General features: G+C 34.2%; 3 protein-coding genes across 6 annotated transcripts; 1 reads left to right on the top strand and 2 right to left on the bottom strand.

Moving 5' to 3' along the window:
* Nucleotides 1-322: 322 nt before the first annotated feature.
* LOC140812228 (uncharacterized) lies at nt 323-14576 on the bottom strand. Of its 4 annotated transcripts, none has more exons than XM_073170451.1 (4): nt 14427-14576; nt 1789-2005; nt 1087-1360; nt 323-817 (listed from the first exon to the last, which is right to left on the bottom strand). In XM_073170451.1, exons 2-4 carry the CDS (start codon nt 1955-1957, stop codon nt 484-486), a joined length of 777 nt encoding a protein of 258 aa, XP_073026552.1. In that variant the 5' UTR covers nt 1958-2005; nt 14427-14576; the 3' UTR covers nt 323-483. The 4 variants fall into 4 exon arrangements, with proteins under 4 accessions (XP_073026552.1, XP_073026551.1, XP_073026554.1 ...); XM_073170450.1 differs by lacking the exon at nt 14427-14576 and adding an exon at nt 2483-2675; XM_073170453.1 differs by lacking the exon at nt 14427-14576 and adding an exon at nt 2483-2675 and having other exon boundaries at nt 1789-1981.
* On the bottom strand, nt 8104-14514 carry LOC140812227 (uncharacterized). Its single transcript, XM_073170449.1, has 9 exons — nt 14395-14514; nt 13070-13145; nt 10737-10903; nt 10507-10619; nt 9724-9802; nt 9411-9644; nt 9190-9279; nt 8908-9100; nt 8104-8723 (listed from the first exon to the last, which is right to left on the bottom strand). The coding sequence occupies exons 3-9, from the start codon at nt 10878-10880 to the stop codon at nt 8371-8373; spliced, it is 1206 nt and encodes a 401-aa protein (XP_073026550.1). The 5' UTR covers nt 10881-10903; nt 13070-13145; nt 14395-14514; the 3' UTR covers nt 8104-8370.
* A 2067-nt stretch (nt 14577-16643) lies between the features above and the next one.
* Nucleotides 16644-24175, top strand: LOC140812476 (LL-diaminopimelate aminotransferase, chloroplastic-like). Its single transcript, XM_073170744.1, has 9 exons — nt 16644-16860; nt 16953-17023; nt 17544-17611; nt 17868-17984; nt 18291-18362; nt 22180-22242; nt 22323-22643; nt 22785-22991; nt 23735-24175. The coding sequence occupies exons 1-9, from the start codon at nt 16775-16777 to the stop codon at nt 24026-24028; spliced, it is 1299 nt and encodes a 432-aa protein (XP_073026845.1). The 5' UTR covers nt 16644-16774; the 3' UTR covers nt 24029-24175.
* Nucleotides 24176-24182: the final 7 nt, after the last annotated feature.

The raw sequence follows: 24182 nt of genomic DNA, 5'->3' as shown, positions 1-24182 counted from the left end.
TTGGTGGTAAATAACTAATACTATAAAAAAAATATCTTAAAAAAAAAAACCAAAATATGTAACTAATATTCAACCTGAGGACATATCTTTGCAGCAAGGCTGCACAGCGCGAGAAACGTCAGAAACAATATGAAACACAAGTTGATCATTCTTTCACTATATTCGTTGCATGTCCCGAAAGACGATATGACGCAGATTATAAGAATGCAGCTTATAAATTCATTAAAACTAATTAAGAAATTTAAAATTTTCCTAAGTTGAAGATTCACCCCCTCCAAAGCACGGCCTGCGCTTTTGCAAAATGCCATTCGAGGTTCTGAGCTGAAATCAAAGATAAAAATCAACAGCTTCAAATTTTTGACAAAATAGTTCTGCACATTCTTCGATGTAGTAAACATGCATATAAATATCAATGAGATCGATACATGATAGCTAAGTTTGAATTGTCCCAACCATATGAAACAATTCTTAGGTTACAAACTATCATATGCTATGCTTTCTCTTTTTCTCTTCCACCCGCGTCTTCTTCTTCTTCTTAGTCTTATCTTTCAACTCCTCTCTTGATTTGTGTTTCTTGGAGTGATGCTTGCTTAGGCCCATCTTCTTTGCTTTCCACTTCTTACTTCGAAGGGATTCATCATCTGATGATTCAATATACTTTAGTGAAACAGGCTTTTCTGGGCCAAGCAAAACACGACGTTTTCCAAGTTCCTCGTCAGGGCTTTTTGATAGAAATCTTCTAGAATCAGGAGATGAAGAAAGATAAGGACCGGTTTCATCCATTCTTGAGCCAACTGCACCCCTGCCTCGCTTGGTCCTGCAAATTTAAAAGAAAACGTACCGAGTTTATGCAAATTTCTCTGTGAAAATAATCGTCCCATCAAATTAAATATATAAAAAATCATATCCAGCAATGAGTGAGGGCCATAGGTTGCCAAGAAATATAATTAAGTTTTTTTTTTTAAAAAAATAAACATTAAAACAAGTTCCACCCTTCAAAAATCTACAAAGTGGCCCCACCTTTGCCTCCCTCTCCCAAATTGTTGAATCCACTACCGTTTAAAACATATAAGAGAGAAAAGAGACCTTGATTGTAAAAACTCATCCACCTCGTCATCCTTCAAACCTTCGCCTTCAATTGAAATTCGATCATGAAAAGTTATTGTCTTGGATGAATCTGAAGCACTTGCATTTGGTTCCATTTCATCGCGGCTAGTATTCGAACTACTTTGAGATACAAAAATATCACCACGACCTCTCCCACTGGCACTTTCATGTCTTTTCCCTCTAAGTCTAGAGTCCAGCTCCAGCTGTTTCTCCCTCAGACGCCACATCTCATTTACCTCAACAACACGATTGGCTAGGAATAACATTTTAAAGAGAGATTATTTAAACACAAAAATTATCATCAGAACAAAAAAAAAGATCTATGGAATCAATAGTGAGCACTACTCCCTTTAGGCGCACTCTCAGAGCGTCTATGTGTGCATGATTTATTTTTTATGATTAATAATTTTTTTTCCCGCCCACATTCAAAAAAACCAACCAACCCAGTAATGCGCCACGTATTAAAATAATTGAAATAAATACAAAAAATAATCTTTCATCTGTGAACCCCGTACAATCATAGGTCATGAGTGAATAACTATGATTCCTTAAATGCAATGTAAAAATTCCCATAATTGTTGAAAACAAGGTAAAACTAAATCTGAAAAAAAGCTTTTAAATATTCATAGTCCTCACAGATTTAGAAAATAAACATCAAATAAATTCGTTATTAAATCTAACCTTGTTGCACACCAAGTACAGTTGCTGTCAAGAAACGGGAGTTTGGTCTACTCCTAACGGCGGGCTGCCGAAGATAGGTAAGAGTACCTTCGGACTGAGCTTGACGACGCAATTCCGCTGCCTCCTTCAAAAGTATGGCAGCAATTCTATTTTCTGTTTCCAAATCCATATCTAAAACTTGGTGCTACTCAAGCTTCCAAACAAAAAATAAGAATCCCTGATAAGATAGAAGCAATTCATTACCTTTTTCCACAGTCTGTAAGCCTTAAATTATAAAAAAGTACCCACATAGGACCATCAAGAACTAGGAAAACTTTACAGGGTGTAAGAAAAAAGATGGAATAACACTTTAAAACATTAACAACACAATTTAACGCATAAGGTTAAATTATTAACTTCTTGACTTCCTGTAAGCCTTAGATTATAAATATATCATTATTAAAAATCAGCTACACAATGGAATTTGACAACCTAAACTAACGAAATCGATCAAACTCAATCGCCAATTTTCGGAATGTGTGTTTTCAAAATCGAGGACAAGAAGAAAATTTACAATATCCAAGTAAATAATTCTCTGTGATCTAACTTAACGACAGCGAAATCTCCAAAACATAGATTGAGTCAATAACCCAATTAAAATACAACTGAAACCATAAACTAGGGTTCTTGAAGCAATGAAATGGGGAATCTGAACCTGATTGATGAAAATCCGCACGTAGGATTGACCTTGATTGGAAAATTTCGCAAATGGAAACTGATATATTTGCCTATACAACAAACGAATCAGAACAATTTCGCGAGAATTAATTATTGAACAACCCTAGAAAAATCTCTTCTCGATATAATTTGGAATTGGCGAGCATTTAACAAATAGTATGAACAGCGAGGAAATTTTATGACAATTGGGCTTATTTAAGAACCCAAGTTGTTCCTGTAACCAATTGGGCTTATTCAATGTTAGCAAATAATTACCAAGTTAGGCCCAGCCCAGAGTAATGTCGCTGAATATATAATTTTCACATGTATTAAAAAGATTATTCACAAAAAAAAAAAATCATTTAACCTTTATTAAATATTTAATGAATATTCTAATAGGATAAAATAAATAGTTGAAAATACGCAATATATTTAATGAACAAAGATAGATTTTAAAAAGAATAGATAAAATAATATTGAATATAAATATTAGATTAAATATAATAAAATATTTGTGAATTAATAATGTTAAGACCATAAAATTTTATCAATTTTAAGAAATATAATTAAATATTTGTGAATTAATAATGTTATGACCATAAAATTTTATTAATTTTAAGAAATATTAATTAATTATAAATATATTATTTTAAATGTAATCTTTTTGATTTAGCGATCATAAATTCACTGGTGTTAGTATCATATTATTTGATGATGTTGTTTTGGTGTGATTTCATTAATTCATTTGTCATTAGACACCAATGCGACTTTAGAACTTCCTCCTCCGTACCAAAGATTGCATGATTTATGACATTAATCACCAATGTGACTTTATGTCTTCCACCTCCATACTAAAGGTTGCATGTAAATTTATTCTTCTCCATGACATAATTCATTTCAATGCAAAACTAAAATCAACTTGGTACTTTGTCTCTTTGTAATGCAAAATTTTTGGATCTTCACACCGAGTTAAAAATGCACCATTTTCAGTGAGATTCTTGAGAAGACCGATGTTGTCAGTCGTTGCAGCTGTTTTGCGAGAGCGAGTGTCTTTGGAGGACACGGAAAAATCTTCTGTAACGTATTATATTCGATTTGATTCGATGTTTCTACGTATTATATTCAAAACATTGAAAATATAATAAAAATAAAATTATATTCAATTTTATGTTTCTACGTATTATAGAAAACGTAAAAAGAAAATATATTAAGGGTGTTTTTGACGTTGGGTAAGTCTATTGTTCATGGTAGTTTCATGCATTATGCATGTATATTAGCTTCCAAGAAACTCGTTTGAAATTCATTGTCCAAGGATATACATTTATCCATATATGTCAGAGTTTTACAAACATCAAATATTAAAATTAAGAAAGAGTAGTGTTTAAATACATGAGTTTATATCATTCATTCGACAAGTTTTTTGAGATGATACCTCTCTTGGGTTCATAATGCTCTCGTTGATAGTCGACGTAGCGGGAATTGACGGATAATATGGCCAAAAATGAAAATTATGTAAGTCGTGAGGTCAAAAATGTTGTCCTCCCTCAAACTTAAGTCGAGCTTACTATAATTTGGAATTTTTTTTTAGTGGAATTATTTCTTTTTGATAATTAACGAACTTTGATATTCAAATTGAACGAGCTCTAATATTTTATGGAATGTACTTAATATATATGAGCTTACGAACTTGAGATTATGAGTGTTCAAACTTCGGATAAAACAGAAAAAATCGAATATTTAGAGGAGTAAAAGTCTCGAATTCCAGTCCTGTCATTTCACATCTATTTTTTGCGGACGATAGCCTTATATTTTTTAGGGCTACTCGGGCGGATGGATTGGGTGTTCGGAGTTGTATTCAAAAATATGAGAAAGCTTCGGGACAGGCAGTTAACTTTGAGAAATCTAGAATTACTGTAAGCCCTAGAACATCTAATCATGAGGTGGCCGAAATGGCAAGGGTATTTGATGTTCCAGTGGTTCAAGGACATGATCTATATCTTGGATTACCAACATTCTCTATGCGCAACAAAAGACTACAATTTGGGTACCTGAGGGAGAGAATGGCCAGGAAAATAAAATGTTGGTCTGCGAAACTTTTTTCTATGGGTGGTAGGGAGGTGCTGATAAAATTTGTCCTACAATCGATCCCTTCTTACGCTATGTCATGTTTCAAATTGCCACTTAATTTGTGTCATGAAATGGAACAAATGTGTGCTAAATTCTGGTGGCAAGATAAAGAAGGGAAAAAAGGGATGCACTGGATGAGCTGGGACAAATTATGCAAACCAAAAGGTGTGGGTGGTATGGGATTCAGACGAATGTCGGCATTTAACAAAGCATTGGTAGCTAAACATGTGTGGAGGATTATTCAATCACCGGACTCATTGATGTCAAGAGTTCTTAAGGCTCGATATTTCAAAAATAAGGACATAATGGAGGCAGAATTGGGACACAAACCATCTTATATTTGGAGATCTATATTGTGGAGTCGGGATTTGATAAAGAAGGGGTTATGTTGGAGAGTGGGTGACGGACAGCACATCAATGCTCATACGGACCCATGGATTCCTTCCATTCAGAACTTCCAATGTCCAAGGAGCTTAATTCACTCTACAAACATCAGAGTTTGTAACTTTATTACAAATGAGGGAGAGTGGGATGTGTTAGCAATTCAACAACAGTTTGTTCCCTATGTTGCAAAGGCAATTATTGACATTCCATTAAATCGATTGGGAGGCAATGATATTCGATTTTGGACAGGAACAAGGAATGGCAAGTACACAGTTAAAGATGGTTATCATTTGGAGCGAAATAGCCTGACCCCACCTTCTTTCCAGTTAAGTCACCCCAACATGCTGTGGTGGAAGAACCTATGGAAGCTACGTATTCCTCCAAAGATACGTATTTTCCTATGGCGGGCTTCGAATGATCTCATTCCAACAGCTATAAATCTTACAACTCATCATGTTACAACAAACGGTGCGTGCTTATTATGTCAGTTCCATTATGCATCTACGAGTCACTGTCTTTTGTTTTGTCCGGTTATTAAAAATATTTGGAAAAATACTCCTTTTTGGCATTGGATTAAAAAATACAACCATGCCTCTTTCCTGGATTGTATTTTATTTGTGAGGAAGAATACACATGATGATGACTTTGAATCCTTCGTTTATCTGTGTTGGGCTATATGGGCTGAAATCTGCAAAAGAATATATGACAACGCTGGGCAGTTAAATGGATTGGATGTGAGTTGGGTTTATGGTGTGATGGATAGCTTCAGGACTCTTCGACGGCTTCATGGGGAGGCGGAAGCGGATGGGAACCAGAATCAGTGTACTACATGGGCACCTCCACTGAACTCCCAGTATAGACTCGATGTCGATGCGGGATTTGATTCTATCAGAGATAAATACAGTGTGGGGATGGTAGTGAGGGATGCGCAGGGGAGAGTCATTGGGGAGAAAGCTTGTCCGATTCGGTTTCCTGGAAGTGTGGTTTGTGCAGAACTTCTGGCTATAAGGATGGGAATGGACTTCTGCTTGGGGCTTGGGCTGGACAACGTATGCATATTCTCTGACTCTTTGGTAGCGGTTAAAGCGGTGAGAGAAGAGAATTTCGATCTAAATCACAGCGGCGGAGTGGCTTCCGAAGTTAGAGCGATGCTTGAGGATGAGTCTTTTCTTTCGATACATCATATGAGGCGTACGGTTAACAACGTCGCTCATGCTCTAGCTCATCGAGCTCTAGTTTCTTCTGTGTTATTTGAATGGACTGACGGCTTTCTTCTTTCATGGCTCATTAATGTTGTAACCCGAGACTTGTCGGTTATTTGAGTTATGGAAAGATTTCTATTCAAAAAAAAAATGTTGTCCTCCCTCGAACTTAAGTCGAGCTTACCATAATTTGGAATTTTTTTGAGTGGAATTATTTCTTTTTGATAATTAACGAACTTTGATATTTCAAATTGAACGATCTCTAATATTTTATGGAAATGTACTTAATATATATGAGCTTACGAACTTGAGATTATGAATGTTCAAACTTCGGATAAAACAGAAAAAACCAAAAATCCAAATGAAAAAAACCGAATACCGAACCAAACTGAAAGTCGAATTTTGTACTTCAGATATAAATGTTAAAACCAAGTTTATTTGGTTCCATTTCAGATTATATATATCATAATCGAACCAACAAAAAACTGAAATTTCATTAAATCAATAATTTTATTTATATTATATATTTTTTGAGAATGATATTTAATGAATGAAGAATATTTTGAATAATTTTTAGTTGATTTTTGTTTATTTAATAAATCATTTAAAAATGTAACATATTTAATAATATATTTATATTCTTAATTTAAATAATTGTACGAAAACCGAGATAATCAGCCAAAATAAACGAACTGTTTGATAGAAAACCGAGCTGAACCGAAAGTAAATGATTCGGATATCGGATTATATATTTTTAAAACCAAAAATGAAAAAACCGACCCGACCAATGAACACCCTACTCGAGACTGAATTTAGGTTAGAATGCTCGATAATTAAGTTGGAACCAAAAAAGTAATAAAATTAAAACCATCGCTATTTTTTGCGACGGTTTTCCAAAAACAGTCGGTAATTTACTTTTTTTTGTATTGTTGCAAGAACTTTCAACTAATATATCTCGACACAATCACTCATTTAAACTCCGTAAGGAGAATTAACTTTATTTTAATAATATTGTGTTGGGGATATTTTGTAATTTATAGAGCGATTTTAATAACTTTTGAATTTTTAAGACTAACCGACCCATTACTCAATTGTTGGTTTATGCTGTTGATTATAATTTCAATTGAGTATAAAGGTCAAAACTTCTCATAAATAATAATACCATAGATCTCTTGTGAAATTTCACAAACTTTAATTTTTTGCTCATATTTAAGCATATTGTGAGACTTCTCACAAACCGTCAACTATACTCATATTTAAAATAATATTTTTGAAATACAAATAACATTTAATGAGTAACTCAAATTAAAGATCCGTCACACCATATCATATTTTTGATTAAGGAGATATAGAGCCTGTTTGGTATAAGAAACTATAATTAAAAAAGCACTTTTTTTTTTAAAAAAGTACTTTTTAAATTTTTAACTTGTTTGGGTGGGCTTCTAAGGCTTAAAAAAGCACTTATTTAAGTTGAATTTAGAGCTTTTTTAAAAGCCTATTTTAGAGCTTTTTACACTAGCTTACACTAGCTTTTTTAATAACCTTATAAAAGCACTTTAATGATATGTATCTAAACACATTTATTAATTTAAAAAATGTTTTTTATCTATTCATCCAAACACAATATTAACATAACTTTGACTTAAAAAAACACTTTTAAAAGCCAACTTAAAAAAGCACTTTTTTAATCACAAAACTTTTGATACCAAACGGGCTCATAGTGCTTTGAATCTTGAATCTGAGATCTCATATATACCAAATTTGAGATCTTCATACGAATCCAAAACCTCACACCAACTATGGTACCAACCTTGATATCATTTGCACACAAATATGTCGTAAAAACATCAAAGTTTTGAATTCAAATAAAAATGTTGTGAAATCTAATAACATCAATGGATAATCTTATATAAAATCACTGAAATGGTATAACATACCAATGTAACATAGATCAAGCCCAGAAGCGCACACCTTTGATAAAATAGGGATCTTAAGACACGAGAAAAAAAACAGAATTTAACATGACTGAAAGCTAATTAATCAATCTAATAAAAATTAGATTTACAAAAATATGATGTCCCTTAATGATGCTTGAGAATTAAATTTGTATCAAAATCTCATATAACTTCAATTTCATGTATATTCACCTCAGAAAAGACTATTTTTGTGAATTTCAGCAGTGATCTTCTCCACTCTTCTCGGTTCCTCTCAGCTGAAACTTCGATTGATTTGCAGTTAATGGTGTTCTCCTTGGATTAACAGATACAAATGCAACACTCTTCTTTGTTGGGCTTCTATGTTTCACAGGCTTAACAAGAGGAGCCGTGCTACTAGCAGTTAATGAATCATATTCCATCAAATTTTCACCGCATGTTTCAGATTTATGGGAAACCAAATTAAAACTCGATGATCCAGCACTATGTGAATCATTTTGAACATGCGTTTCAAGATGGTTCACTGAACTTTCTTCACCAACAATCGGTTCTGCTGAAACAAGCTCCACATCTATGGGATCAGATTCATCTACTACACGAATAAAAAAGGGAAATAACATCATGCAAACACACCAAATACATTAAGCTACAAGAAAGATATTCAACAGAAAGAAGAGGAAAGGAAAAGAGGAACACTAAAGGTCCATGAAAACTTCTGTAACCCGTCATTGAATAATGTATTCATATAATACATCACATTGATTTAGAGGACGTACCTCCAAGGAAAGCCTCAATATTATCGTATTTTATATTTGATGGCTGTATGAAAACATTTTCTTCGCCATCCTTCTCTTGACTTTTTGATTCACTTTCATCTGTCCTCTCGACTAACACATACTTATCTATTTGCCAAATGCAGTCTAAAGTCACGGTAGCTTCCATCTTCGTAGGATAATATTCTCGAAATAGCTGTTGCATGTATCGAAAGCAACTTTCGAAATCAAAATGAATGTGTTGCATGAGAGAGATCTCTTTTGCATGAACTAAAGCAGACTAACCTCAAATCCCTCTTGGTTTAATTTTATAGTATGTTCCCTTTGAGAAAGAGAAGAAACATAATTATAGACAAGAACAGCATCAACAAGTACCTGCGTACATAATCAAGGCAAACAATGTTCCAAAATACTTTTCTATGATTAAGGCGATGAATATGACAAAAAGATTCTTAAAGGCGGTGAAGTCTAGGTGTGTGTGCTGTAAGATACATAGTTATACTTACTTGTTGAACTAATACTCGAACGCGCGCAAGCACGGCCAATGTAGTCAGGGATAACTTCATAAAAAATGATTGAGCAAGCAGTGTAGATATCTCCCTTAGAATTGTTAAGAGAAAACATTGACAAAGAACATTTTGGTTGATTTCATGCACATCACAACTACATATGAGGATAGAGGCTAAACTAAACACCAAAATGAAAGGATACATAGCTGCCCTCAACAGGGGCTCAACCATCTGCAATAATGCATAGTCTACATTACGACTAAGAGTACATTGGTCCGATAAAAGGAAACTGAAAGTTTGAAGGGAAAACCTGTGACAGTAAGCGGGCAGCTCCCAAGAGCCTCTCCAAAAAATTGTATTTGCCACCGTCACACCGTCTCCTCTTCAAACTGAAGACGCAAAAACAGCAAAAAATATTATACAAGAATTTCCTTTCACATGCAAAATTGATCAACAGATACAAAGAATTAGTAATTAAACTTTAACTACATTACCAACAGATGAAAATGAATAATCTAGTTTGTTGTAGTTTAGTTTATTCTCCTTGGCATATGATAAGAAATAAGTATATCATAAATAAGTTTTAAGATGTCCTCCTTCCAAAACTATATTAATCTAGTGAAATATTCATACACCAAGACAAGAATTTACAAAAAAGAGTGGGAAACACAACAGAAGCCTTAACCAAATATAGTGTCTACACTAGAAACTTTAACTAATATCCTGACCCAATCACTTAAACTGTGTAATTCAACCCCGATCCAAACTCCCAAACTACTAATAAATCACTGCTCAAATTGATTAGCTAACAAATTGATTAGCTAAGTACACTCACAAGATACATTACACAAGTAAATAGTTATAAGCAGAACAGTAATGGATAATTGCCAGTGACCATAAAAATGGCCTACGAAAATAACATATGAATTCACAAGTACATACTTAAAACCACAAGGGTCGCCAACAAATAATATAACTCAAAGGGGATGAGCATTTGTAAGACCGGAGCATATAAGGAATTCAATGGAAGTAGTATAGAAATAAGAAAAACTGAGAATACATAGAAGAAAACAGCAATAAACGAATATAAGACCTTTCCAAAAGCTGCACCTTTTGCTGTGGTTTATTCCCGTTGATAACCAAGAAAGAGGCGTCCAATATCTCCTCCAAGTTCACTGATTTCAGAAGGTTCAAATCTCGTCGAACCTACCCGTTAAAAAAGAACAAAATACGTCACAAAACAATTACACAAAAGAAAGAAAACTCGCCACTTCAAACCAAGACCCATTCATAAGGAAGCGCAAAACGCGGAGCGAAAAAGACCTTCAGCAAATATTGAAAGTAAGAGCATCTTCGATGTTGGTTTTTGTGTTTATAGACAATTCTCTCAAGAATGCCTCTTTCCGTTAGTATCTGACCCAGAAACGACTTCAATCTCTGCTCAACTGTTTCAATATCTGTAGCCATATGCTTCAATCTGTCTCTGGCACCTAAGAAAAAAGCCCAAATTTCTCAAACAGAAGAACTCGAGGAATTGAGAAGCTGCAATGATTCTGAGCAGCAATTGAGAAGATGGCTCGGGGATAGTCGAGTTTAAGTCCAAATGGGAAGAAACGAAGATGCAAATTGAAGTTTATGTGGTTAGCTGGTGTTGACTTGTGTACGTGTTCTCCCGGGATGGCTCGGAGCAGAGGCGGGAGACGCAAATTTGGGCCGTGGGGTTACTGGTTAGGGCTTTATGAGTTTTTTAATAATAAAATAACTAGCCACCGACGCACACGTGTTGCGTGTGTCATGAATATATAAGGCTAATATATTAAACATTCATGATATTACAACACCATGACACCAAAATATTTTGTACTTGATCCATGAAAGGCAAGAGATTCCAAAACTTAAATAAATATGCCAAACTCAATTTGTTATCTCACATGATATAGGCGTTGATCATAAAAATAATATTCTTTTGAAGCAGTAATATCATCTCATGTGAAATAATGATAAACTTAAATGTAAAAGAAGTAAACAAACAGTCAAAAGATTGTCCAAAAAATATGAGAATATCATCAAACAAAAATTTATTGCATATAAAAACCTAAAATTTGTGTTCTACATTCAGCTAATAAATAGAACAAAAAACAATTAAAGTTGTAGTTATCTTTAATCATTTTATGCATAAGCCAAATCCACTCTAGTCTAACGTAATAAGAAAATATTCATTTTATCGAATCATACCATGGTACAACATAAACATACAAAATAAACAGAACAATATATTAATACGTGCTATAAAAAATTGATATGACAGAAAAAAATGTAAACTATTGCAAGTATTTTGCTAAATACGTGGCAAAGAAAGTAGAAATTGGCAAACTCCTTTTAGTTGATCGTTTGTAATGTTTCCAAGCATTATAAATTGGAGTATTTGAAAATAAAAAATCTCACCAGAACTCAAATCCTAACATAAAACAATAACAATCAATTATAAAGCGTTGTAATGAGATTTTTTAAAAACTAAAGGTTGTCATTAACATGTGAAAACTGATTTTTTTTTAAAAAATAAATGTTGTCATCAACATAACCAAAGACAAAAATAAATAAAATAGGATTTTTTGGATACACCGAATATGATGAGAAAGATATGAAAAAATGTAAATTAACCTAAGAAACCATACCTAAAGGTCTCAACTTTGCATCATTGTCAGAGTATAAATGAGAAATGAGTTTTTTTAAAAACTAAAGGTTGTCATCAACACAGCCAAAGACAAAAATAAATAAAATAGGACCCTTTTGATACACTAAATATGACGAAAAAGATATGAAAAATGCTAGTTGTGAAAAACTGTAAATTAACCTAAGAAGCCTCAATGCCAGAGTATAAATGAGTACAAACTTTAGAGCACCCTGTTCAATTTGCTTATTGCAATTGCATATATTATCACAAATAATTTGCTTATTGCACTTTCATGTACCAAAAAACCCAAGGTTTGATGATGTTCAATTCCCGAATTTGAATACCATAATGGACTAATTGGAATATGAATATTTAAATTTCAATAAACAAATATGCACTAGAATGATGGTAAGAGGAATTTGACCCAAGTGAATTAAAAAAATAATACCAAAAAAGTATTATAGACAATTTTATAAACAATAAACCAAATAGGGATGAGAAAAAAACTCGTGTTGAAGCAACATACTCTTCGAGAAAAACAAAGTGGGAGACCCATCATATTTTTTTTAAATAACATACACCAAGCTATTCAAAGAGAATCCCAGAACAAAACTAAAACAAATCATACAATTAATAACATTTTAAACTCCATCATATATAACTTTTCACACCAAATAAAATTAAAAGGTGTTGGAAAATCAATAAAATAGTATTTGGAGAAATATTATACAAAAGTTTACATAGTAAATTTACTAGAGTATTATCTCTTTTGGCATCACAATCATAGAGATCTCAATTTAAATTTAAATTTATATAGTAAACCAAAAACATAAAATAAAATAGCTCTTTTAGTTATTTTTATTTGATTGCAAGACAAAAAACAACATGAAGAAAAGATTTTTTTTTCCAAAAATAAAAACAATTTAAAATTTTGAATGCATGAATGAGCTAATAAAAGTAAAAAATTTAGATTTTTTTTTACCTAGTGTTGCAATGTAGGAGAACAATTCAATAAACGTATATGAGTTGAGACAACTGAGATGGTTGAAATTGAACACCTAATAATAAAAAAAAATTAATGAATAAAATATTGACCATCCTCCCTCACTTTCAGCTAGAATTGAATAAGAGGTCATCATCAATACAAAAAACAACAAGCTCGATAACAAAAAATCAACTTTTGATTTGGCTTCAAGAAGAAGCCATTCTCACAATGATACACATCTTCCAATAAAAAAAATATTAATGTTATACAAAATATTTATTCAAACTTACATAGATTGAGTATACTAAAATAAAAAACTTTATTGAAACTAACATAAATGAAAATATCTTTTTCAGTTCAATAAAAGCAGTATTATGCAAAGTAGGAACACACGATAATTGTAAGAGGAATTTGTTCCAAGTGAATTAAAAAATTAATAACCAAAAAAGGATGATACACAATTTTAAAAACAATAAACCAAATAGGGATGAGAAAAAACTCGTGTCGAAACAATATAATCTTCGAGAAAAACAAACTGGGGGCTTAGATATCGGAGCACTGTTCACGCAAAAAAAATCAGATAGATCGTGACCTGACTACAAGCTACCAAAATTCGTTATCATAACAAAAAAATTAAAGCTAAAAAACTTACCTCAAGTTGAGAGTAAAATCGCCCAAGAAAAAACTATGAAAGAAGTGAAAGCGGGTTTGAGAAAAATGGACGGGAATGTGCTGTATTTATTTATAATCAATTAGTGACGGTTATTGACAAAACCGTCGCTATTTGCCTTTTTACACAAAAACAGTCGCTCAAGCTTCCAAACAAAAAATAAGAATTCTGTTAAGATAGAAGCAATTCAATTACCTTTTTACACAGTCTGTAAGCCTTAAATTATAAAAAGTACCCATATAGGACCATCAAGAACTAGGAAAACTTTACACGGTGTGAGAAAAAAAGATGGAATAACACTTTAAAACATTAACAACACAATTTAACGCATAAGGTTAAATTATTAGCTTCTTGACTTCCTGTAAGCCTTAGATTATAAATATATCACTATTAAAAATCAGCTACAAAATGGAATTTGACAACGAAAACTAACGAAATCGATCAAACTCAATCGCCAATTTTCGGAATGTGCGTTTTCAAAATCGAGGACAAGAAGAAAATGTACAATATCCAAGTAAATAATTCTCTGTGATCTAACTTAACGATCGCCAAAACTCCAAAACACAGATTGATGCGCAGTCAATAACCAAATCAAAATACAGCGGAAACCATAAACTAGGGTTCTTGAAGCAATGAAAGGGGGAATCTGAACCTGATTGATGAAAATCCGCACGTAGGATTGACCTTGATTGGAAAATTGCGCAATTGGAAACTGATATATTTGCCTATACAACAAACGAATCAGAACAATTTCGCGAGAATTAATTATTGAACAACCCTAGAAAAATCTCTTCTTGATATAATTTCGAATTCGCGAGGATTTCACAAATAGTATGAACAGCGAGGAAATTTTATGACAATTGGGCTTATTTGAGAACCCAAATTGCTCCTGTAAATAATTGGGCTTATTCAATGTTAGAAAATAATACCAAGTTAGGCCCGGCCCAGAGTGATTTCACACGTATTAAATAAAGTATTCAAACAAATATTTAATGAATATTCTAATAGGATAAATAAAATTTTGAAAATACGCAATATATTTAATGAACAAAGATAGATTTTTAAAAGAATAGATGAAATAATATTGAATATAAATATTAGATTATATTATATATAATAAACATTTATGAATTAATAATGTTAAGACCATAAAATTTTATTAATTTAAAGAAGTATTAATTAATCGATAAATTAATATATATATATTATTTTAAATGTAATCTTTTTGATTTAGCGATTAATATCTTTCCCCACTAAACTCCCTTGACTTCCATTTTTTTTTGTTTTGTTTTTAGTCTTTTATCTTTATACTGATTAGAGTAAATATATAAAATCCAATTAGATGATTTTGATTTTTTTGTTATTTAATTAGTCTTGTACTGATTTTAAAATTCAATTAGTCTTTTACCTTTGTATTGATTTCAAATTCAGCTTGAATTAGTTCCATTTGAGTTCGAGATCGATTCAAAGTTCGAAAATGTTAAAAAAAAATTGCTCGCATTCGGTTCAAATTAAAACTTGAGTTCGGCTAAAAAAATTCGAAAATGTTCGTAACTATATGAAATATTGTTCGGAAAAATAAATATTCGAAAATCTTGAAAGTTATTATTTAATATATAATTATATTATATTAATAAAATATTAAAATTAATCAAACTTAAACTCAAAAAGTGACATATGCCATAAAATCGAAAATATTTCAAGTCCCCACTTGTTTTCCATGCAAACTAAATTTAAATAATTGCTATGGTGTGAATGATGTGTAAAAAGGAGAATATAGCGTGCCTTTGCGTATTTAACGCACGAATTTACGTTGACGATTGCGAAGAACGGGGACGACAACCTTGACTAGAAATTCCTTGAAGCTTTCAAATTTTCTCTTGAATATTTAGGTGTGTGTGTGTCGTGTAAAACTTGGGGAGGGTCTTGGGAGAGAAATCTGAAAGTGGACATGTGTTTTTGAGGGTTTGGGGTTGGGCTTTTTGAGTATTTTATACTTAATTAAGTTACTAATTAAGCTTAGGCACATTAGGTAGGTTAATTAGGTCCATTAGTGCTTAATTAAAATTTTAAAAATAATTTTGTTTAAATAAGCTTGTGAATTTATTAGTCGGGTTGTCAAAACGTTTGTATTTTTGTTGAAAAACTAACACCGATAAAATTTACTTTCCGACGTATAAAATCTCATCAAAACCCCTTATTTTCAAAAAATATGAAAAAACATCACTCATATTTTAAATAATTAAAAATAATTATTTAATAAAAACATTTCCTATTTTTTTCAGCCATCGGTCTCCGTTCCTCGATCGCAACTCGAATAATCCTTCAAAATACATTTTAATACATGTATGTAGAAAAACTACTAAAACATTACATAAACGTGTCACATAATCAGTTTAGCAATCAAAATCATTTAATTAACCATTTTTTCATATTTCTTAGATTTGCATGCAGTTGGATTACGTCGTCTTAATTTCGGACCTTACAGTACTAATTTCAAATTCGGCTTGAATTAGTTCTATTTGAGTTCAAGATCGATTCAAAGTTCGAAAATTTTAAAATTTTTGGCTCGAATTTGGTTCAAATTAAAGCTCGAATTCAGTTAAAAAAATTCGAAGATATTCATAAACTATTTGAATTATTGTTCGAAAATAAATATTCGAAAGTCTCAAAAATTATTATATAATATATAATTATATTAATTAAATATTAAAGCTAGTTAGATTTATTATCAAATTATTTTGTTTGATAGTTTGCGAGTTTAGTTCGGCTCGAAAAAGATTAAACATATTTGAGTTCGACTCAAATTCGATAAGTTTGTATACTATCAAATATTTTCCAGCTCCAGTCGCTTACTTCTCTAAATCTAAACTTTTCTAATTCATTTACATTAGTGACTAGGGTTCCTGCCCAGATTATTTCCATATATTCAAAAATAGAAATGTCGGCTTCACTTCAATTGGTCTTCGCTTGACCACTCTCTCTGCCAAACTGCTCGCCAGTGCACACGTTCTCCCGGATGCTTTCTGAAAATGTCTGTAATTCAACAGAATCTTTCCACATGTATGGCTTCTTCGGCCTCCAGTTTCATCGCGAACTACAGCTTCGAGAACATCAAGTACCAAGTTTCTTTCTTTACTTGTTTTAGGGTTTTTTTTTTATTACAAGTGAGACAGTTTCCGATTTTATTTTGTGGTTATTTGGTTGCAGGTCCACGAAAATTTCGATTCCTGGAAAATTTAAAGCGGTCGTGAAATGTGTTGCCGCGCCTGAGAGAACAGGTGATTTATATGTTCGGTTATTGAAGAATAATATATTTTCTTTTGTTTTTAAATACGGTGGTGCTCTTTTGACGAAGATTTTCATCGCCAGTTCTCTTGTTGTGGTGCATGCTCTATTTTATCTTCGATTTAAAAAATTAAAATGATCAATATTTTCATCGCCAATTCTCTTGCTGTGCATGCTCTGTTTTCTCTTCGATTTTAACATCTTTGGTCGTATAATGTGGTTTTCTCCGTTCTTATTTTGGATAATTTTTGACATTTTTATGGCATTTTTCAATATACAAGGCTTTTGAATCTTTTTGTTTTGGTTTATTCTGTGTTTAATCTATTAGAGCTGTTTGAAATGTTTTTGTTGGGGTTCAATTTTTTTCACTAACTTTTCTTCAAATGCTTTACTTGTCTCGTCCAGGCATATATGTGTTTTCTCTGTCGTGTTTTGTTTTATTAAATATGATCTGCTCGTAGTATATGACTCTATATTCAGTTATTCTGACTACCAATGCTGCATTTGATGAAGCTTACAAGACGGAAGTATCTCGCAACGAAAACATGGCTAAACTTCAAGCTGGCTACCTCTTCCCGGAGGTGCTGTTTTGACTCCTTTACTTGATTATCTCTTAGCTATTTTTGAAGCATTACGACTGTTGGTTAAAAATTGATTTGTTCTCAAATGATGTGATGACTTGATATCTATGTGTATCATCACATATTTATTTGGTGGATTAAATTGAGTAAAGTGAAGTTCTTCCTTTCGTTAGCTCAAAAAATTTATATATGTGTTGCCCTTCTACTTTTGCTTTTGAGTGAGAATGTAGATTTTTTACCATTATCCCTGTATTAGATTGCCAGAAGAAAAGCTGCACACATGTTGAAACATCCTGATGCTCAGGTAATCAGCCTTGGAATTGGGGACACCACCGAGCCCATTCCGGAAGTTATAACTTCTGCCATGTCGAAGGTATTGATTGCAGTAATGTTTAGGGGGCTCTTTGAATATTATGAATCGTCAAGTTTTCAGAGAACTCCAAGAAAAGCACTCGGAATTTGTAGGTTTATTCAAATAAGTTAATGTAGTCTTATCGTGGCTATTTTCTGTATCTGAAAATTTACTAATGTAGAAAATTTTGGAAGAATCATGTTATTTAGAAAAAAGCCTCTCCTGGCTGGATATTGTCTTTCTATTTTTTGGTTACTGTCTTTTATATGTAAATTTACGTGATTTTTCTTTGAGTTGATGGAACCTTTGTTTTGCAATCTGTGTCAGCGATCGTATGGGCTGTCAACTGTAGAAGGTTACAGTGGTTATGGAGCTGAACAAGGAGAAAAAGTTGGTGATTGATGATCGACGAATTCGGTTGGGATTAATTCTAGCAAGCGGACTAGGTCAAGTTATATTAATGGACGAACAGTCTAAGTATCGATCCCACAGAGACTATTATTTAATTACTAAGATTCAATTATTTTATTTAATCTAGGCAAACAATAACGAGCGATTTGATTGTTATTTCAACTAAGTGAATTTTTAAACTAATTTATGCTAATTTGATGACTAAGTCAAATATCAGAGAAGCTTGGAACGCGGGATTTTCAAATTTAAATAGAATGATCGGGAACACACAACGGTAACAAACTCTGATTAAATTCAAACACTGGAATTATTCGAAGTCACGATGTAATCCTCTAATTTAATTATAAATCTATTTCTAGAATTTATAATCCTATTTTCATTCAACAGTCCAATTATTTCTAATTGAATTTAATTAAACAAAAACGCATGCATCAACGATAGAATTACATCTGTCGCCTAAAATCGCACACTGAAACCGAATACTATTTCTAGTCGGTTTAACCGTGTGTTGATTAATATTTTTGAAGCTAATTCCAATCTATTCCCTTTCGAGTCAAGATCGAACAACAAACATGCAATTAATTGGCCAAATCAAAAGCACGAAAATTACGCAAACATTAATCAATAACATGAAATAACTGATGAATTAAACGATCCAACGAATAAACAAAATCAGTCATTGTCCCTATCGTGGTCCCGATCACAAGAAAAACTACTCCATAAATTTAAAACTAAAATCAAATTTAATGTTTGAATTCATGTCTAAAAATAAGAAAATAAAAGAGAAGAGAAATCTCAATGATGGTGCGTGGATCTTGCGTGTAAATTGCGCTGTCTTTTTCTCTCGTTTCTCCCAAGTCTTCGCCGTCTTCAAGAGTCCCAAAGTCGCGCCTTTTCTCCTCCAAAAGTCGGCTCCCTTCTCGAAAATTCAACAACCCATTAAATGTCTAGGTTTTTCCTTTTTATTTCCTTCCCAATTCACGAGCAAATCTTCGCCAAAATCTCGATCTGATAATGTGTACACGGACTCCGTGCCTGCATCCGGAGAGGGGTCCGTGTAGACTCTGGATTTTTTCTTTCTCGAGAATGGCTGACACGGACCCCGTGTAGGGGTCCGTCTGGAGATCCGTCCACACACTGTAAGTTGGGTTCTCGGGTGATGAGGGACACGGACCCCGTGTAGAGGTCCGTCAACAGGTCCGTGTAGCCTCGGTTTTTGTCTTCTTTGGGGTTGATGTACACGGACCCTTTGACGGGGCCCGTCCTCTGGGTCCGGGTGATCTCTTGTGAAGTTTTCCTATTTTTCCGGGTATTTCGTGACATGGCACTGCGAGCTTGACTTTTCTTTCATTCCTTTGGCTTTCACCATCTTTTGGTCAAACCTGCAAATAGCCATAATGAGACGAATTAAGCGCGAAACTCGGAATAAAAAATGCCAGATAAGCACGAATACGACAAAATAGAATCTCTAAACTGCTATATAATTTGTGCTTATCAACTCCCCCACACTTAACCTTTGTTCGTCCTCGAACAAATCAGACAAAAGATAAAGATGAGAAATATTTCAGATTTAGAACTCAGGTGACACAGTCAAAACTTCTCAATTTGTTAAACTCTTTCACTCCCGGTCAAAAGATCACACTTCGCATATCACAAGATTCGTTTTCGTTGCAGTTCAAGATTCAAACATTTACCCAGTAAGGATCAACAGAACAAGATGTGTGTAGTGTGTAGGTCCGACTCGTACTCATCTCCAGCTACTTGGTTTCATGATCACTTATTTTCATTTGTTATCGAAACGCCCCATATGCTTGACTTTCATACCCATCTCTACTAAATGTTGAACGACAATGACCTGGTTAATAGGTCTTTTCAAGCTTATAACGTAAGGCCAAGGCTCACGGCTACAATAAAAGATAGGGGAATCAAAAGTGAGATATAATAAAAATTATTCTTGTAGCACATTCATTCACTTTTCGACTCGTCAACAGTTACTGTCTTTTCATCATTTTCAGAGCTCTAGCGTCTCCTTTTCTTTCTCATTGTCCACCAACTTTCACCCACAGATTTTTTCGGGTGTTTTCAATACTATACATTTTCCTCCTTTTTCTTCTTCTTTTCTCTTTTTTTTTGTTTTGTTTTTTTTTTCATGAATAAAAATTCATCGACTCCTTCACCCAATTCTTCAATCCATTGGAGTAATTCAAACATTCCAATGTGCACAGGAGTTTTATTTCTCTCACATGTAGGTAGGAAAAAGTGTATAGGCTAAGATTCAGGTAGTTGATGTGGGACATTGAATAACTGACGAATGGGGGCTGACTGTGTGTCATTGACACACACCATTCGATTTTTTTCAGGCTCAAAAGGGGTTACTAGGGGCAATGAATGATGTATCGGTCAGGCTTGAAAGGCTCAAACGGTCCAAAGATCGCCTAAATCATCCCTAAGTCACCATCGTTCGTATTTTCGCTTCGAGGGCTAATCAGACAAGTTCTAGGGATCGTTGTTCAATTAATCTCTTTTTTTTTTTTTTTTTAAGTTCACATTTCACCAATTCACTATCAATGCGTAAAAGTTTGACCACGTGCATTGAACAAAATGTTGATACAGAACTGGTTCATGTTAGACTCTCTCCTTGAAACTACGACTCCTCTCACTCAATACTAGGCATGAAACAATTTTCCGGGTGATCCAAAATCTAACAAATTAATCCGATTATTAAGTGAAACAAGAGTTCTTAGTCTAAAAATAGTTCCATCCTACGTGAAAAGTGTTGTTAAGTGTTGTGCAACGATGTGTAACAAGACTGACCCACCCCCACACTTTGACCACGACACTGCCCTCAGTGTAAAACGAAATAAAAAGAATTATCAAGAATGTGAAAACAAAAATACTTCCCTGGTAAAATGTCGAGTACGTGGTAGAAAGAGGTCGAAAAAGCAAATCCTAAAAGAATGACATCGAATACACCAAAAACCGTAAAATGTAATAGACGAAAACACGCAAGCGCTCCAATAAAGTCCAAAATATAATAAACATAAACAGCATGTCCCAAAACATCAATAACAACGAACGAAATTTCGAAGTTAAACAAAATGAATATAATCCTCCACATAGTCTAAAATAAAACTACTCCTCATCGTCTGACCCCAGTTCTAAGTCCATGAATGCATCGAGAGTAGCTCTTTCCCAGGGTGGGGCACAGGCGTCGGGAGACTGTTGCTCGATACGAGCTAAGCGGTTTCGGATGTCGTCCATGCAGTCGAGTACGGATGAGTAAAAGTGACGCCGGGCTTGCGAGTTGCGCGGTCTAGGGGGTACGTCAGCTCTAGGGCTAGCTCGGGCATCCAATGCCGCTTCTTCCTCCCCACGGGCATCCCAGGCGCGGTCATCGATGGCAGGGGGAGGCACCGGTGGGTCACGGGGATGATGGTCGATATGTCGACTCTCAGGGTTCCGATACCAAGCACCCTGCCTGAAAATGAAATACATCCCCTGCATAGCCTGAGGGGTGAGCATCTGTGTAGAAGTGGGGACGAGGGACGTCTCGCCGGTGAGATCGATGCCGTGGGCTGCTAAAATCCTGGAGATGATGATCGGAAAGAGGGCATATGGGCGCTTGTTCTTGGTGGGGTTGATATGTGCGACAGAGCGCATATGTGTGAGGATGATCGAAGCCACCGGAATCGCAGGTATAGCCCCCAACCCATTCAACATTTTATCGATAATGTATAAATCTATAATTCTGACCTCGTTGTTCCCGGCTTTCCTTGGTACAATGTTTGCTCCCGTGAAATAACAGATTAAGCGATCAAGCAACGGGAGGGAAGTGGGAAGGACGCTCGAGCGAGACCCATCATACCCGGTAAATATGTCAATGAATGCTTAGATATTATTACACAATAGTATGGTTTATAGATTAAAAAACTGTTCTTTGTAATGTAGGCGTATGTGGATTCAAGCGTAATTTTGGGTCAGACTGGGCTATTTCAGAAGGACATTGAGCAGTTTGAAAAAATTGAATACATGAAATGCACCCCAGAAAATGGTTTTTTCCCTGATTTATGCACCGTTGGTCGGACCGATGTCATATTTTTCTGTTCACCCAATAATCCGACTGGTTATGCTGCCTCAAGAGACCAGCTCACAAGACTTGTACGGTTTGCTAAAGAAAATGGATCAATCATAATCTATGACTCTGCTTATGCTATGTATGTATCTGATGATAGTCCAAGATCCATTTTTGAAATACCTGGAGCTAAAGAGGTTAGTTTGGAAACTGATTCTTGCATGTAATTCTTCCATATTAGTTCTATTCTTTTGGTCTTTGTTAATTTCCTGCCTTAACGTTGGCTTAGACATTGTGTTGTGACTGTTGTCTTTCGGATTTTTTTAACCATCTTGTAGGTTGCGCTCGAAGTTTCTTCCTTCTCCAAGTATGCTGGTTTCACTGGAGTTCGTCTTGGTTGGACTGCAGTTCCAAAAGAGCTCCTGTATTCTGATGGATTTCCTGTGGCAAAAGACTTCAACCGCATCGTTTGTACTTGTTTCAATGGTGCATCCAACATTGCCCAAGCTGGTGGTGTGGCTTGCGTTTCGCCTGAAGGCATTAAGGTTAGTCCCTTTTCTCATTTTAAGATGCATGCATTAAACACCCTCTAAGAGTTTGCTCCTGTAACTATAGAGTCATGGCATTTTTAGCCCTGTTTGTATGCGCTTATTGTTATCGACTATAGCCCTAATTTTTTGCCCCAACTGTTTTTTTTGTTCCTCGAAATCACTCAATTTCGTTACGGTAATACCGTTCTGATACTTAATTCACCTTCCAACTGAATCGAAACTGCTGAGTTGGTGTTTTCATTGAGGTTTTGGTCGTACTATTACACACTTGGTTTTTGAAAACAATTATGCACAAATTGCAGTTTAGAAAACTGAATCGAAACTGCTGAGTTGGTGTTTTAATTGAGGTTTTGGTCGAACTATTTTACGCACTTGGTTTTTGAAAACAATTATGCACAAATTGCAGTATAAAATCTCTATCTACAGATAGATCTTATATCATTTGAAATATCCTCACGTCTCATTGACATGTGACAAGAAAAGTAAATCAACCGAATAAACATCGAGCGTAATTATTAGGTATTAAAAAGTCATTAATTGAAAAGCCCCGAAAGAGAAAATTGATTGATTCCTGCAAAGACCAAAAGTGATATTTGGAGCGTACTTATAGAACAAAAAACTATAGGTGATGCATGATTAACAATGCAACATCACTATAGCTTTGAAGTCAAAATTGCATTCTACATGAAAAAAGCGCATCCATTCATTGAAAGATCAACATGAATCTCTATCTGCAGGCCATGCATGAGGTGGTGGGATTCTACAAGGAAAACACCAGTATCATAGTCGACACATTTGATTCTCTAGGATTTAAGGTTTACGCAGGTAAAAATGCACCGTATGTTTGGGTACACTTTCCGGGCCAAGGCTCGTGGGATGTTTTCAGTGAGATTCTTGAGAGGACCGATGTTGTCGTCACTCCTGGCAGCGGTTTTGGACCTGGTGGCGAAGGTTTTATCAGAGTTAGTGCCTTCGGGCACAGGGAAAATGTTTTGGAAGCCTGTGAAAGATTCAAGCAGTTGTACAAGTAACAGTCAGACAAGGTACGTTGGTTCGAGCCATTTGATCCTGATTTTGGAGAATCAGAGTTGATACATTTAAACACCCGTGTCTTAATAATTTAAAAATGTCGTTGTATTTATTTCCAAATGTTTGATGATTTGATAATTATTAGGCAATTTGATA

The sequence above is a fragment of the Primulina eburnea genome, chromosome 14, assembly GCF_022965805.1.
Source record: "Primulina eburnea isolate SZY01 chromosome 14, ASM2296580v1, whole genome shotgun sequence".
Taxonomy (NCBI): Eukaryota; Viridiplantae; Streptophyta; class Magnoliopsida; order Lamiales; family Gesneriaceae; genus Primulina; species Primulina eburnea.
Note: the sequence above shows the minus strand (reverse complement) of the source record. Positions and strands in the feature narration are given on the sequence as shown.

What these genes read in the sequence shown, in the direction of transcription:
- LOC140812227 (XM_073170449.1), bottom strand. Translation starts at nt 10,880, where the DNA reads ATGGCTACAGATATTGAAACAGTTGAGCAGAGATTGAAGTCGTTTCTG. An exon ending in ACTTTCAATATTTGCTGAAG is followed by an intron (nt 10,620 to 10,736) that starts GTCTTTTTCGCT and finishes TTTAACGGGTAG; the next exon opens with GTTCGACGAGATTTGAACCT. An exon ending in TAAACCAAGAGGGATTTGAG is followed by an intron (nt 9,101 to 9,189) that starts GTTAGTCTGCTT and finishes TACATGCAACAG; the next exon opens with CTATTTCGAGAATATTATCC.
- LOC140812476 (XM_073170744.1), top strand. Translation starts at nt 16,775, where the DNA reads ATGTCTGTAATTCAACAGAATCTTTCCACATGTATGGCTTCTTCGGCC. An exon ending in TGCCGCGCCTGAGAGAACAG is followed by an intron (nt 17,024 to 17,543) that starts GTGATTTATATG and finishes CATTTGATGAAG; the next exon opens with CTTACAAGACGGAAGTATCT. An exon ending in TTTCGCCTGAAGGCATTAAG is followed by an intron (nt 22,992 to 23,734) that starts GTTAGTCCCTTT and finishes CTCTATCTGCAG; the next exon opens with GCCATGCATGAGGTGGTGGG.
- LOC140812228 (XM_073170451.1), bottom strand. Translation starts at nt 1,957, where the DNA reads ATGGATTTGGAAACAGAAAATAGAATTGCTGCCATACTTTTGAAGGAG. An exon ending in TGTACTTGGTGTGCAACAAG is followed by an intron (nt 1,361 to 1,788) that starts GTTAGATTTAAT and finishes TGTTATTCCTAG; the next exon opens with CCAATCGTGTTGTTGAGGTA. An exon ending in GATGAGTTTTTACAATCAAG is followed by an intron (nt 818 to 1,086) that starts GTCTCTTTTCTC and finishes TTAAATTTGCAG; the next exon opens with GACCAAGCGAGGCAGGGGTG.